Genomic DNA, 16365 nt, shown 5'->3' on the forward strand with positions numbered 1-16365 from the left:
TCCACATCTTTCTGTAATGGGGAGGCCAGAACTGCATTCAATGCTCCAAATGCGGCCTCACCAAAGTCCCATAGAGCTGCATCATGACTTCCTGACTCTTACATTCAATGCCCCTAGCAATGAAGGCAAGCATAACATACGCCTTCTTAATCACCCTATCTACTTGTGTTGCCTAATCTGATGTCCTTGCAGCAATAACTGAGGATTATTGGGAGTGGGAATTGTTCAGATTCCAGTTGAGTACACGCCTCCCCTTTAGCTAAACAAACCAGCAATAGGTGCAGTGCCTTGATACAGGAACCAATACAGTGAAACAAACAGCTGTTGGTGCTTTGGCAGTAAGGTGAGCAGGTATTGAAGCATGGAGCAAGAACTGGGACTACATTTTAGTAGATGATAAGATACTGCTGAGATTGTAGGTGAGCAAATATGAATTCAACATATATGTAGAAAGGGACAGCAAACATTGCTTTATACCAAAGATAGACACAAAGTGCTGGAGTGACTCAGCTTGTCAGGTAGCATCTCTTAAAGAAAAGGATGGGTGACATTTCAGGTTGGAACCCTTCTTCAGACAACAGTCTGAAGAAGGATTTTGACCCGAAACATCACCCATCTTTTTTCTCCAGGAATGTTGCCTGACCCATTGAGTTACTCCAGCACTTTGTGTCCATCTTCATCATGAATTCAACATTGTTCTTTGTGAAATTTGAACATTCAGAAAATTATATAATAAAGTTACTAAATATTTAGCGTACTTGGTAAAACTAAAATTTAAACGCAAAATGCTGTAAATATTTAGGAGCCCAGGGATATCAAAAATGAAGTATTGCTCAGGATAACATTCCAAAAATTAAAATATTCAGAGACATGGTAGCATGGATGACAATGGTCCATATGCAATCAGTAGGCACGTTTCTTCAATTGACTGCTGTCATTTTGATCCAGCCTCAGTGGAAACCAATATCATATGTTATGTAGACAATGGTATGCTTTCTCTGCCACAGAAGGTAGTTGAGGCCAGTTCATTGGCTATATTTAAGAGGGAGTTAGATGTGGCCCTTGTGGCTAAAGGGATCAGGGGGTATGGAGAGAAGGCAGGTACAGGATACTGAGTTGGATGATCAGCCATGATCATATTGAATGGCGGTGCAGGCTCAAAGGGCCGAATGGCCTACTCCTGCACCTATTTTCTATGTTTCTATGTTTCTATGTCACAGTGAACTAAAATCAAATTCTCCTGTGACAGAGGATGAAAAATTATCATTGCTTTTGAACTGTCTAACAATTGTTTCCACTGGCAATTCCACTGACTCATAGAATCTATCAAGATGCAAAAAAACACCAGTCTAAGCAATTCAGTAATGCCCTCAGGCTGATCATAAAATGTTGCAAGAAGTGAAGAATGTTCTAGGACACTTCTTTGTTTTGAACCCAATGTTCAATGAAAACGGTGGCTTAGAAATCTGATAGTACTATTTTTTGGCTATAAAATAGAATTTAAAAACAGATTAATTTCACAGTTCATACATTGTACAGTTGTTAGGTGACCTTGGCAAATTCATAAAATTATAAGATCATGTGATAGGAGCAGAATTAGGCCCTGGGCCCATCAAATCTACTCCACCATTCAATCATGGCTGATCTATCTCTCCCTCCTAACCCCATTCTCCTGCCTTCTCTCCATAACCTCTAACACCCTTGAACTTGTTCAAAAAGTCAATAGGTTTCTTGAAAATACCATTGAAAATGTCTGTCAGCCAGTTAAAGGAATCAGAGCGGTATCCAAGGGAGAAAGTGCTGTCTCATCCATATGAAATTATTCCCAGTAACCTATAAATATCTGGTCCATGTTTCATTAATAGGGGATCTATGAGCCATCAATAGCAGATGCGTACGTCACTATAATCTACAAACTCAAATCTGGCCATATCCTCACTCAACGTTTATTATCAAGAGATTGGATCATCCTTGGCATATCGAAGAAAAAGTATAGAAGGGCTAAATTGCCCCGTGGATGATAATTCTCAACTTTTTCTTCAGGTTCCCACCATCATCTGAAGTTAGTTTACAGTCAATTCACTTTGATTTTCATGGTTACAGGAAACAACTTAAACAAGAACATCAGATGCAACAAGGGGGTTGGGACCAGACAACATCAGCTGCAGTGTGAAAGAATGTCACAATTCTACCTAAGCTGTCCCAATACAGTTGCAATACTGGCATCTATTTGACAACATTCAACAATAATAAAGATAAAGATAGGTACATGGATAGGAATGGTTAAGAGGGATATGGGCCAAATACATGTGGATGGGGCATCTTGATTGGAATGGGCAAGTTAGGTCAAAGGGCTTGTGTCCATGTCATTCTATATAGCCTGTCCACCAAAATAAACAGGCCAAATTAATTCTGACTAATTACCATCCAATATTTCACTCTCAATCTTCAGCAAGATGATGGAAGGTGTGTTATAAAGCATTCCCTATTTAGCAATAATATGCCTAACAATGCTCACTTTGAGGATAATGCCTCCAAAACACATAGCATCCTTGGCCAAATTACAGCCGTAAGCGATAAATTCCAGTGGCAATGTGAGAGTATCTGAGCCTGGTATTCAGGCAGTTTTTGGACGCGTGACATCAAGGATACCTGGTCTGGTTTGAATCACATCTTGTACAAAGGGAAATCTTTGTGGTTATGGAAGATCAGCATCTTAGACTTCGGCAGCACTGCCCAGCTTCAGGATCATGGTTTCTGAGGAGCTGACCGAGTCCAATTAAGCTCCCAGAGCGACGCAGGTTAGCTGCCGAGTCAGTTCCCCGCGGCTGAACGCAAGACCTGGTAGGGGGAGCCCTCCGAGCCGACCTGACCCATGCACGTCCCCTGAAGACCAGAGACAAGGATGATATAGCCGGCGATGATGATGTATACGAGGAGCGAGGCCAGTAAGAGAGGAGAGCGAACCGGGGTCTGGCCTACTGAGTCCTCGAGGTCGGCTGCGGGAGGCTACCCGGGAAACAAAGGTGAACGGGCGAGGAGAGAGACGACGATTCGCAGGTCGACCCACATTTCCAAGAGAAGGTGACCGCTGGGGGCTCGTAGTAGCTTGGGGCTTGCCTGGAGCGGGCAATGCTCATAATACCAAGAGCATGGACTGGACACGGAAAATGGCGCCTAAACATGGCACCTCTTGCACGCGGCATCAGTAGAAATTTTCTGTACAATTTGCTAATCGGGGACGTGGTTAGCTATGGGAATACTCTACTGGACTGTTTGTAAGAAAATAATCTCACTGTGCATTTGCACTTTGCACATGTATGTAACAATAGAAGGCAATTGAAACATAAAGGTGTTCTTCATGGCAGTGCCCTTCAATATTTCATTGATGGCATCATATGTTTAGAAGTGAGGATGTTCAATTCCTGTGAAAAGTAAATCAGTTTGTGCTTGATCTGGATAACAATCAACCTTGGGCTGATAACTAATTCCACTTAATTGTCAAATAATGACCATGTCCAACAAGAGGGAGTCGAACCACATCAGTCACTGTGGCTTCCATCATCTTTTAGAGTCCAGTTATTCTAGATTTGGTGTGGCTGGGATCCACTGAAATTAAATTCCAAAATGTGGAAATACAATTTGTGTCCTTGTGTCAAAATACATGAAACCCCAAGTTTGATATCACTGAGCCAAAACTTTATCTCTTACCTCACTTTCTCTCCTCTGCTTCACGTCTTTGGTGCTTTGTTCTATGGGCCTTGCTCTCTGACTTTAGTTTGTTTATGAACAAAACATGGTCAATCAGTAATTAAAAGATTATTTTGTGTCAAAATAGATTATCCCAAAATTGTTCTGGGCATCACGTGTAAACAAAGCATGGGAATGATGATTTATTTTTGTCAATTTATGACAAAACATCATCATTCACAAACATTGGAAAATATTGTAGATTAATATCTGCTGCAGTATGTAACAAGATTTTGCATAAAGTTTTGCCATTATGGAAATTCTATCTTCAATTAAAGGGATATATGCATATCAACGATCATATCGATCAGTTCAATCAATTGCATCATAAAAATATATATCTGTTTGCTATATAAATCAATTTGGAACGTGAACATAAAATGATTAACTGTATGCTTAAAAAAAAATTGTCAGTATGATAAAAATGTAGGTGGTGAAAATGATAAAATAGTCCAAACCCTACCACCCCTATTATATATTTTGATTAGCATTTTAATTCATATTGTTAGAAGGAAAATTAAAATCTGTGTGGAGACCCATTTCCTAAATGTAATATAGCAATGTTATTAATGTTAATATATTTAGAGAACAGTTATTCTGGACTTTGATGGTTGGGAACCATAAATTACAAAATATAGAAATAAGGCCAATTATTCTTGTGTCAAAATGTATATTGTTCTGAAAAATGATTGTGCATTCTTGCAAGCGCTGTAAAAATTTACAAGCAAAAATGTTTTCCACAGATTTCAGTTTAAAATATTTAATCTTGGCTTTTAGTAATTAAACAATACGTTAGACCTCCTAATGGCTTTCCATGTGTTCATCACAGCTACCTGCATGAGTCGACAGTAATTAAGCAATCTGAAGCATTGGCTGACCCAGAGAGATAGCTATTACATTGCGTGGGTGTCCTTGAAATGTCTTCATCATCACACATTCTCTTTTCTTCATCTCGCTGAAAGATGGTGTCAGCACTATTTTGGATCATCCTTCAGAAGCGCATTTATTGAAATCTTACAAACGGTTGCTGCGGCAATGACGATGTACACACAGCGGAGAGGTTAAGCAGCAAAACATAAAAGTAGCCATTCTGGTGTTTTTCCACCATCGAGGCGAAAACAAAAGATTTTGTTGGACTCGTTATTAAGGTCAAAATTTGCTTAGCATTTGAATAAGGGCACAAGTTGATGTCACCTCGAAGTGGTTACAGCCAGGCCCATGTCACTTAATGTCAAGAGCCATCAAAAATTGTGATAAAATTAATAGAATTCGGAGTGATTGATAACCCAGCTCATCTGCCATTCTCCTAGAAAACTCCCAGTGGTCCAGGAGTGGGAAACAATGCTTAGATCATTTCTGAAAGGAGCCCATTTGAAAGATGTGCCTGTGTGCTTTAATTAGTTCCTGAAAATTGTGACAGCCTTCTCCTACAAAAATACATGATTTGTTTACTAATGCAGGCAGATATGATGAACATTTCGGCTATAACAAGTGATAAGTGGGCCATGGATTCATTTAGGCACAGAATCGAGTTAGGGTGAACCCTTCCTATGCATTTTTTTTTTGTATTTATGCACACCAGAAATCGTAGGTGATCAGTCAGTCGGCTTTGACTCCAGGTACATTTGCCTCAGGATAAACGTGTAAAAAAAAAATTAGATATGCATACTTAAGTTATTAATGGCTGTTTATTCAGTAACAGAAAAAAATAGAATGGCCTTAGGATGACAGCCATTCAAGTGGCACGTGAGCACTTTAAAGTCTGCTTGAGTTAATATTCAGCTGTTTTATAATAATTACCCATAATAAAACAATAATGAATGGAAGGGATTGTGATTATTGCAGTTTGTGTTTTGCTGGCATTTATTTTGGCACCAAATAAAATGCTGTCATCAGTGTCTAGTTGATCAGATTACATGCATATAAGAGATAAATACACATGCCCATGGGGGGACGAAAATTATACCAGTTATTCTACTTTCTCATTGAACAAAGTCTCTCCATAGCAAACTTCTGGATTCCTTAAATGTTAACAGACCAGGGGCACGGGGGAGATGGCTGCCCTGCCGGCAGTCTGTTCGTATTTTCATTCTTTTTTTTTAGTGTGTTAAAAGTTTGTTTTAATGTTCTTCGGTTTGTTTTATGTGGGGGGAGGGGGGAGGGGATCAGGGGAAACTTTTTTTCAAGTCCCTACCTTCTCAGAGATGTGATCAATTTTTCGGATCACATTCTCCGGGCTCTGCGGCCTGCCATCGATGGAGCTGGAAGCCTCCTCGAACTGTCGTGAGCCCCACCGTGGGACGCGGACTTAACATCGGAGCTGATCCCTTGCCTGGGATCGGTCCCACCGTGACCACCGCGGAATCACCAACAAGGTCTCGCAGTCTCGGGAGAGGCTAGTCGGGAGCTCCAACGTCGCGGAAGGCTCGACCAGCCCCGACACGAGGTTCGATCATCCGGCGCGGGGGAGCTGACATCCTCCCGAGACGGGAGCCTGATCGCCTGGACGCGGAGGGCCCGAACGCTGCCAGCTACGGGAGTCAAGATCATCCCATCAACGGGGGCTCAAGGCCCCCGACTGAGGAAGAACAAAGGAAGAGACTTGAACTTTATATCGCCTTCCACCACAGTGAGGAATGTGTAGGAGTCACTGTGGTGGATGTTCATGTTAATGTGTTGAGTGATCTGGTGCTTTTAATTGTATGACTGACCTGGCCAATTAAATTCCTCGTATGTTGCTAAACATACTTGGCGAATAAAGTGTGATTCTGATTCTGATTCTGACTATGGTAAATGTTTCAATCTTTACTGCATCAGTGTGCCCTTTACAGGGCAACAAGTGCAAAATTGGTTCCTCAAGATCATATCCTCACTTCAAATGAGGCAGGTAGTGTGGTTGACAAGGGCTGTAGTTTAGTTTAGTTTATTTTCACGTGTGAAAAGTTTTTTTGCTGCATGCTATCCAGTCCACAGAACGGATATACATTATTACAATCAAGTCATCTACAGCGTACAGATACAGAATAAAGGAAATAATGTTTTGTGCAAGATAAAGTCCAGTAAAGTCCGATTAAAGATAGTCCGGGGGTCTCAAATGAGGTAGATGGTAGTTCAGGACAGTACTCTAGTTGGTGATAGGATGGTTCATTTACCTGATAACAGCTGAGCAGAAACTGTCCCTGAATCTGGACGTGTGCTTTTTCACACTTCTGTACCTCTTGCCTGATGGGAGAGGGAAGAAAAGTGAATGTCCGGGGTGAGACTCGTCTGGTTGCCTTGCCGAGGCAGCGTGAATGAAGATGGAGTCAATGATAGGGAGGTTGATTTGTGTGATGTTCTGGGCTGCGTCCACAATTCTCTGCAATTCCCTGCGGTCTTGGATGGAGTTCTTGCCAAACCATGCTTGGTTTGGTATCTTGTATCTTGGTAAAAGGCTTAACTTGCTGAATTACACAAGTAAATCCTGCTATCGGCCATCAAGGACCAGTGGATACACTTAGATGTGGCTATAATTCATGTTGCAGATGTAGAAGTTATTTCATGAGTCTAGAATCTCGAGTATTTGTACAATAGTCAGGAGTGTTTTATCGTCATACATCCTCTTACTTGCAGCAGCACCACAGGTATGTAAACATAATATTCAGTACATAGCATAATAAACAATAAGAAGTTCAATAAATTAAATAAAAAGACAACAATATAGTGCAAAAATAAAGGCAAAGCCTGAAGTCCTTTGTACAACCAAGGCAGTTCATAGTTTGTAGTTTAGTTGCAGTTTGTATTATTCAATAGCTTGATGGTTGTTGGGAAGCAGCTATTCCTGAACCTTGACATTACCATTTCCAGGCTCCTATGCCTCCTTCCTGATGGCAGGATATGCAAGATGGTGTGGGTCCTTGATGATGCTGGCTGCCTTTCTGAGGCAGCGTCAAGTTCAGTTGCTCTAATGTCAAATCCGCAACTTCACACTCGTCTCCTACAATAACAAGCTGGAACTGATGGAATATGTGAAAGCCATTTATCTAATTTGTTCAAAATTCAAAATTCAGACATGGATGTAGAAATGGCAGATGGAGTTTAACCCAAGCAACTACCAGGTGTTACACTTTAGGAGGTTGAATGTAAGGAGAGAATTTACAGTTAATGGCAAGATACTTAACAACATTAATGCACAGAAGAATCTTGGAGTCTAAGTTCATAGCTCACTAAAGATAGCAACACCAGTAGATAGGGTAATAAAGAAGGTATATGGCATGCTTGCCTTCATTTCTAGGGGCATTAGGTACAAGAGTCAGAAAGTAAAGATGCAGCTCTAGCGGACTTTGATTAAGCCGCATTTGGAATTTGAGTGCAGTTCTGGTCACCCCATTACAGGAAAGATGTGGAAGCTTTAGAGAGGGTGCGGAGGATGTTTACCAGATGCTGCCGGGATTATTAAGTTTCAACTCCAGGGAGATGTTGGATAGACTTGGATTGTTTTCTCTGGAACATCGGAGATTGAGGGGAAACTAGATAAAAAAGTATATAAACTGATGAGGGGCATAGATAGGGTAGACAGTCAGAACTTTTTTCCAGGTGGAAATGCCCAACACTAGAGGGCATAGCTATAAGGTGAGAGGGGGAATATTTAATGGAGATGTGCGGGGGCATATTTTTTTACACAGACGGTGACTGGGTCCTGGGACGCACTGCCGGGGGTGGTGATGGAGTTAGATACGATAGTGGTGTTTAAAAGGCTTGTGGATAGGCACATGAAAAAGAAGGGAATAGAGGGGTATGGATCATGTGCGGGCAGATAAGATCAGTTCAGCTAGGCATCATGTTTGGCACAAACATTGTGGGCCGAAGGGCCCGTTCCTGTGTTGTAGGTGTTGTTCTATGTTCTTTTTACTATGTTCTTTCTTAAGCACCTTTAATTGTGTGTTTTAGGATTCCCACCACACCCCTCCTCCCCATACACAGCAAAACAACGTTATTTAAGTTATCCATTCCTATTCTGCAAACTTAAGTAACATCAGAACTCTTGTTGCAGTTTTGTGTACCTGAGACAAAAATCAATTATGGCATGGGGTGTACACTAGGCAGATCCTGCGAAATGACTGAGCTAATTAATCTGCCTGCTCTCTGATTCACATTCAGTAGGCCAGTAAACCTAATGGGAAGTCTCATCGTGTAAATAGGTCAGCTACTCTACTCAAGTCAGTTATTAATCCAAATACTTCAAATCCCAAACCAAATCTGACCATAAAATATGCCTTTGTTATAATTAAAAATCCATGTCTAAGTCAGACTGCAGTTTGGATGCGCTGGTCAATAAACTATTAAACACTACCAAGCGCCCTTTATGAAACCTACTGAGAAATAAATGCTTAAGTACATTTAGTTATATTCGGGATGTTTCCAATCACTGTAAAAAAAAAAAGTCAATTTAACTCCTATCCTATCCAAGATGTGAACAGAATGACCAAATGGTTAAACAATTAATGTCAAGATGAGTTAAATACTTATTGAAACCTTAAGAGGAAAGCACAAATTATGACACATTAAACCGTCAACCATGTTCAATGCTGACCAAATAATCCCATTTGTTCTAATGTAGTTGATTTACACAGTTACTCTTTATAAAATGATTTTTCATCCTATGTTAGTTTTTTGTGATCAGTATTTTTTTTCTGCTTGGACAGAACAGATTTGTGTCATTGAGCAAAGAGAAAAATGTCCATCAACCTATGATGCTTAAAAGGACACAACGTGCTGAAGTAACTCACTGGGGCAGGCTGCATCTCTGGAGAACATGGATAGATGACGTTTTGGGTTGGGACCCTTCTTCAGACTTGAATATAAAATAGGGCCCCGACCCGAAACGTCACCTATCCATGTTCTCCAGAGATGCTGCCAGACCCGCTGAGTTACTCCAGCAGTTTGTGTCCTTTTTTTTGGAAACCAGCATCTGCATTTCCTTGTTTCTAGCCTATGATGCTAGTTTATCAGAATATTTAAATAAAATGTTCCAACACTATTTTGAATAATGATTGATAGGATGGGATTCATGTGCCCAGTTGGGCATCAATTTCTCCCTCTCAAGCAACAACATTTAATAATAAAATTATTTGTTTTTAAATCCCCCCTTGGCTCAATCCCCAGTAATCACTACCCATCTCCGTCTAAGCACAATATCCATGAGATATCCATGCTCCATAAATCCTATCCTGTTCATCAGCTCTGGAATTGATCAGTGATATCAAATATATCAAATATATGATGTATTTGTATCCTTACCTTCAGCTGTCAAAGCTTAAAATATTTCTGTCTCTCGATCTCTGTTTTAAAGTATTATCTGAAGACCATCTCTGACAAGATCTGTGCACATCCAAAATTTGGATTTTACTGTCCCAAGAACTGTAAAACCTATAGAATTTGCTCTTGGTACAGCTATAATATGGCAGCAACTTTATGGGCCTGCCCCACTTAGGTGATTTTTAGGCAACTCCAGGCGACTAGTTTGTCGCCACATGTTCGCCGGTGGTCGCCGGTGGTCACCGGTGGTAGTCTCCTCAGTCGCGCAAAAAGTCGTAGCGTCTTTCTAGTCGCTGCTAAATTTTCAACATGTTTTTGGCGACAGTGGGTTTGACGCCAATGATTGTAGCTTGACTTCTCCTGATGTAGATGCTGTCGTAGGCTGTCGCCAGGATGACGTAGCTTGTTGCCAGGATAACACAGGATGACATAGGTTGCCTAAAAAATCGCCAAGTGGGACAGGCCCATCAGGATTTCCATGTGTCTGTAGCTTTAAATGGAAATTCTGGTTGCTGTCATAGAGTAATTTCTCCTCCTTAAGTTCATAAGTTATAGGAGTAGAATTAGGCCATTTAGCCCATCGAGTCTACTTCACTGTTCAATCATCCATCTTTCCCTCTTAACCCCATTCTCCTACCTTTTCCTAAACCTGCTCAGTTTTGCAACTTTCATTATTACTAAGGGAATTTCATTATTACTAAGGGAAATTGGTGAACTTAGTAACATTACAGGCAGCTTAGACTTTAAAGATACAGTATGGAAACAGGGCCTTCAGCCCACTGAGTCCGTGCCGACCAGCAATCACCCCATAGCACTATCCTACACACTTAGGACAATTTACAAATTTCAGAAGCCAATAAACCTACAACCCTGTACATCCTTTAATGTGGGAGGAAACCAGAGCACTCGGAGAAAATCCATGCAGGTCACGGGGAGAACGTACAAGTTCTGTACAGACAACACCCATAGTCAGGATCGATCCCAGGTCCAAGGCTCTGTAAGGCAGCAAATCTACCACTGCACCACTGTGCCACCCAAAATAATCCATTCAAGTGTGAGGTAATGCATTCCTGAAAATTGTAACCAATTGCTTGCGTCATTTTACGTCTATCTTTGGTATAAACCAGCATATGCAATTCCTTTTGATTACATTTTGTCTCCTTCATCCATTAAACGTCTGTTAACCAGTAACCATTAGTCTACAGAACCACACGCTTTTGGGAGGAAACCGGAATATCCGGAGGAAACCCACCCAGTCACAAGGAGAGGGTGCAACTCCACACATACAGCACCCAAGGTTAGGGTCGAACCGGGGTCTCTGGCACTGTAAGGTAGCGGTTCAACCAGGTGTGTCACTGTGCTGACAGATCCAGGCCAGACAGCTGTGCTTTCAAATTCTACCCTTGATAACCTGCAACACACCCAGTCCTCTGCTGCATTCAGATCCAGACCCTCTGGGCAGCACAGTGGCGCAACCGTAGAGTTGCTGTCTTGCAGCGCCAGAGACCCGGGTTTGATCCTGTCTACGGGTGCAGTCTGTGTAGAGTTTGTACGTTGTCCGCGTGAGTTTTCCCTGGGTCCTCCAGTTTTCTTCTACACGCCAAAGACGTGCGGGGTTGTAGGCTAATTGGCTTTGGTAAAAAAAATTGTACATTTCCCCTTGTGTGCAGGATAGGGCTAGTGTTCAGTCATCACTGGTCGGCGCTGACATGGTGGGCCGAGGGGCTTTTTTTCTGCGCTGTATCTCTAAAACTAAAAAAAAACTCTCAAAGCCCCTCTCAGGGTCTCCAATCTCTTTCCCCAGACTTACAGATCTACTTTGACTGCAGTCTCCCCCATTTCTCCACTTTAAGTTGAACCTCCTCCACTCCAAAGCCCCCCTGACGGATCTGATCTCCTGCTTTCTGTAACCTTATCTTACCCGAGGATCCTCCAAGAACTTCCAAAAATAACATATACTTTAAATTAATTTTGGGATCCAGAAAGCATTATAAAATCAAACCCAAAATATCACATTCCATCAGATCATTGCTTCCTTATGTGGGTTTTAATAACACTGCTGGGTGGATGCTGAGCAAGCTGTTCTGTGCTCAGCACTACACCAAACTGAATAATGTTGTTCGAGGAAGTGGGAGGTAGATGCCAGTTTTTGGAAATTGTCTTGAGATTTAAAGGAAAGTTGCAAAACGCAGTAGGAACTTTTGTTTTACTTGAAAAGGGGCTCTATTAATTTAAAGAAAACATATTGGATGATACCATTTGTTAAGCTGGTGCTGTGAAATAGTTCTCTGACGCTGCCAAGGATATTAATTGTTCCACCAGCTATTGTTTAACACAGATCCCTCTTCGCATCACTAGAGGGCTCCATGAGATGGCAGTAGGTTGGCTGTCATCGAAGACACCTCACTTCACAAAACAAAACACTTTGATTGGTGGACAGGTGTCCAATTATTTAATAAAGATCACGAATGACTTAAAAGTATACAGCTTATAAATACCCTACAATATGTTGTCCCTTTTATTTAAAAAAAAAAGGAAATACAATTAAAACAAAATGATGGAAGTGTTTTTGGTGTACATTTAAATTGCATGCTGGGGGACACAGTGGTGCAGCTGGGAGAGACCCAGATTCAATCCTGACCTTGGGTGCTGTCTGTGTAGAGTTTGCATGTTCTCCCTGTGACCATGTTTCCTCCGGGTGCTCCAGTTTCCTCCCACATCCAAATTGTAGGTCAATTGGCCCTGGAGAATAGCAAGTGGTTGCAAAAGTGGGATAACATAGAACTAATTGATCAATGGTCGGCGTGGACGTGGTGGGCCGAAGGACCTGTTTCCATGCTACATCTCTAAACTTAACTAAATTAACAATTAGCAAGGCCTTCAATATAATAATAACACCATAATATGGTTCCACTGTATTCTAACATTAGGAATCTGTTCTTTTATTTAGGTCAAATGGGTAGAACAGCAAGATATTCATGAAATAGAAAAGCGAGACCCAGCTTTTTTACCTGATATCTCATCGCTTCTTGAAGGCGACAGTTTCAATTCAATCTATGAACCACTGGGTAAGTACCGAGCAACAAAAGTTAATATTAAATAATTTACCGTTATAAAAGAACAAGCATAAAGGATGTGCCATGAGCATTTAACAAACTCAATCACAGTTGTAACCCAAATGCTATAACTTTATGCTACAGTTGTGATCATGATTGTTTATGGCTATGCACATCATTTAATTTACTCACAATTTGTTTGCCTTCTGATTCTCATTCTGAATGTAATTTATCTCGAATGGTGGAGCAATGAGGAAAAGTGAAATGCTAATCCTGACATTATCTATTTGGAAAAGATTCCACGGTACTATTTGAAAAGAAGATCGACTATTTATGCCTGCTCAAAATGTATCGCTCAATCAAAATGACATATACAGATCAGTATTTCCACATTGCTGTTCTCGTGGAAGCTTGTTATGCATATGTTGGTTGGTGTGTTTCCAATATCCCAACAATCACCACATTTCAAAAGTACCTCATTGGTGGGAAAATCCTTTGGAACATTCTGATATCACAAAAGGTGCTACATGAATGCAAACATTAGTTTAGTTTAGAGATACAGCATGGGAACATGTCCTTCGGCCCGCGGAGTCCACTCCGACCATCATTCCCATTCACACTAGTTCTATGTTATCTCACTTTCTCGTCAATTCTCTACACGCTGGGGGAAATTCTACAGAGGCCAATTGACCTACAAGCCCGCACATTTGCAATGTGAATTCATGCCAAACCCACACATCATTTTAAAACACACAAAATGCTGGAGCAGCTCAGTCTGCAAAATTACTTCGTTCAATTAAAATTTAGATAAATCTTCTACCACCAATGTGCGCACTATTTAGATTTTCAGCGACTTTTGTCTTGTTAACCTCCCTTGCCCTTGATGAAACTCAGCTCTCTGTGACGACAAGGGTGAGTGAAAGGGCCACAGACCCCGTTTCTCATTAAGATACAGACTCACTTTCCATAGTATGTAAATCTCTTGTCACATTTCCTTGAGGTGGGATGTCCCACGAAGAGGGCCAGCTGCTTTCTGGCAAAGCTTATTTTGCACATATTGGGAGGTTCAATAGTCACCCAGGGCTAGGACTGAGAAATCGAAATCACTGAACTGTGACAGGAGCATTTTAACTGCAGCTCCATTGAATTTTCTAGGGGATGCACATTATTAACATACACTGTGTTTCTGGGTTTCATTCCTTTCTCGTGCTGGCTTTAACATCCTGTTTAACATAGATACCCAAATTCTCTGCCTATGTGATTTAAATTTATTATACAGCATTCATTTTAAATTAATTCAACCCAGTAATTTATACAAAATCTGCTGAATACGGCATGCCAAGCAAAAAATGAATCCACCATTGTTGCTTTCTTACCTGAAATAGAATGAAAATCTCTATTAACATGACATATCCAGCTGTCTAATTTCTTTAAATATACTATGATTCCTTACCAGGGTATCTGGGTATTCTATGTAAACATGGTGTTGCTACCACGCCTCTTTGCCTATCAGATCATACAGATCAATGCCATCACAGTTTAAACTTTTCAACATGGTTGGGCTTTTCAAATGTTTAACTTTTTGGGCGGCACAATGGTGCAACAGTAGTGTTGCTGCCTTATGGCGCAAGAGACTCGGATTTGATTATGACTACGGGAGGTGTCTGTACGGAGTTCTTACGTTCCTCCCGTAACTTGCATGGATTTCCTCTGGATGCTCCGGTTTCCTCCTACACTCCAAACACGTACAGGTTTGGAGGCTGATTGCCTTGGTAAAATTGTAAATTGTCTCTCGTGTGTAGGATATTATTAGTGTACAGTGACCACTAGTCGCCGTGGACTCGGTGGGCCAAAGGGCCTGTTTCTGTGCTGTATCTCTAAACTAAACTACTAAAACTAAACATGGCTTTCCAAAGCTGAATTTGCTCGTCCCATCTACAAATTAATAGGCCCAATGGTCATAAATATGTCAATTTAATCTTCAAACCCTCATGCTGGTCTTCAGTCAGCTGTGGTCAAATCTGAAAGAAGGTGGTGTGACCTGAGGGACATCAACAACCAGAAGGCATGGGTTTAAGGTGAGAATGGAATGATTTAATGGGAATCTGAGGGGCAGGTTTTTCACGCGGAGGGTGGTGAGTTGTATGAAAAGGCATTTAAAAGGCATTTGGACAAGTACATGGACAGGTAAGGTTTAGAGGGACATGACTCAAAGGCTGGTAAGCAGGACTATTGTAAATTGAGCAGTTTAGTCAGCATGGGCAAGTTGGGCCGAAGGTTTGGTTTCCCTGCTGTATGACTACAACCAACTAGTAATAGTCAGATGAAGTGAAAGGAAGTGTATCCCATTTCATTGTAAGTAATACAATATCAAATTATTTATTCAATTAGAGGGGAAAATGCATATGTTTTTTTTTTTAACACAGAGAAATATAGAGGAAGAGGGAGCCGGAGAGAATAAAGCCAGGAAGATATAATGTATAGGTTATTTAACACCTCTGACAATTAAAATGTTTGTCTAAATTATTTATCTGATCACTATGAAATTAAAATTTGGTTTAACATTGAACCGAATTTGAAATATTTTAAATGATCAGTTTGAGGAGATGTGTAGGAGGGAACTGCAGATGTTGGTTTATACAGATGATAGACACAAAATGCTGGAGTAACTCAGTGGGTCAGGCAGCATCTCTGGAGAAAAGGAATAGGTGACGTTTCGGGTCGGAACCCTTCTTTCAGTTTGAAGAAGTGTTCCTACCGGAAACTCCACCTATTCCTTTTCTCCAGGGTTGCTGACTGGCCCGCTGAGTTACTCCAGCAGTTTGTGTCTAGTTCCAGGATCTGGGCAGTTTCTGAAATCTATTGAGAATCTAACAGTTGTCTTGTAATCTTGCATTTATCCAGATGCTGTCTTCATGCTGCCAATCAACCCTGTTGGGATATTTGCAAGTCATGGCAACGGTGTCACTAAGATCACAGGATATCGTTTTCTTTTCCTAATTTATAGTGATGCTGTAAAAGTGTGAGCAATGTAATCCATAAAACTTTACAAGAAAGAGGATTACGATAAACTAACATGTGAGACGCAGGATTTCAGTCACTAAAATAAATTCAATTAGGCTGTGGACATATTTAACTTCAGCGGGATCTTTAACTAAAATCTCGATTCTCTCGTGGCCAGTTATCCATGCTGAGTCCTCACAGCGTCAGCTTTGTCTTCAGAACTGATAAATGTGTTCTACTGTGCAGCCTTCAAGCTTTT

At 41.0% G+C, this 16365-nt stretch overlaps 1 protein-coding gene across 1 annotated transcript in view; it reads left to right on the forward strand.

Annotated features, from left to right (window-relative positions):
• The window catches only part of LOC116974287 (PC3-like endoprotease variant B), a 699630-nt gene that overhangs the window by 198027 nt on the left and 485238 nt on the right, over positions 1-16365 (forward strand). The window contains exon 3 of the mRNA XM_033022605.1: positions 12998-13115. Within this exon, the coding sequence (XP_032878496.1) occupies positions 12998-13115 (118 nt within the window). The remainder of the gene's footprint in view (positions 1-12997; positions 13116-16365) is intronic.

This window comes from Amblyraja radiata, chromosome 6, assembly GCF_010909765.2.
Source record: "Amblyraja radiata isolate CabotCenter1 chromosome 6, sAmbRad1.1.pri, whole genome shotgun sequence".
NCBI lineage: Eukaryota > Metazoa > Chordata > Chondrichthyes > Rajiformes > Rajidae > Amblyraja > Amblyraja radiata.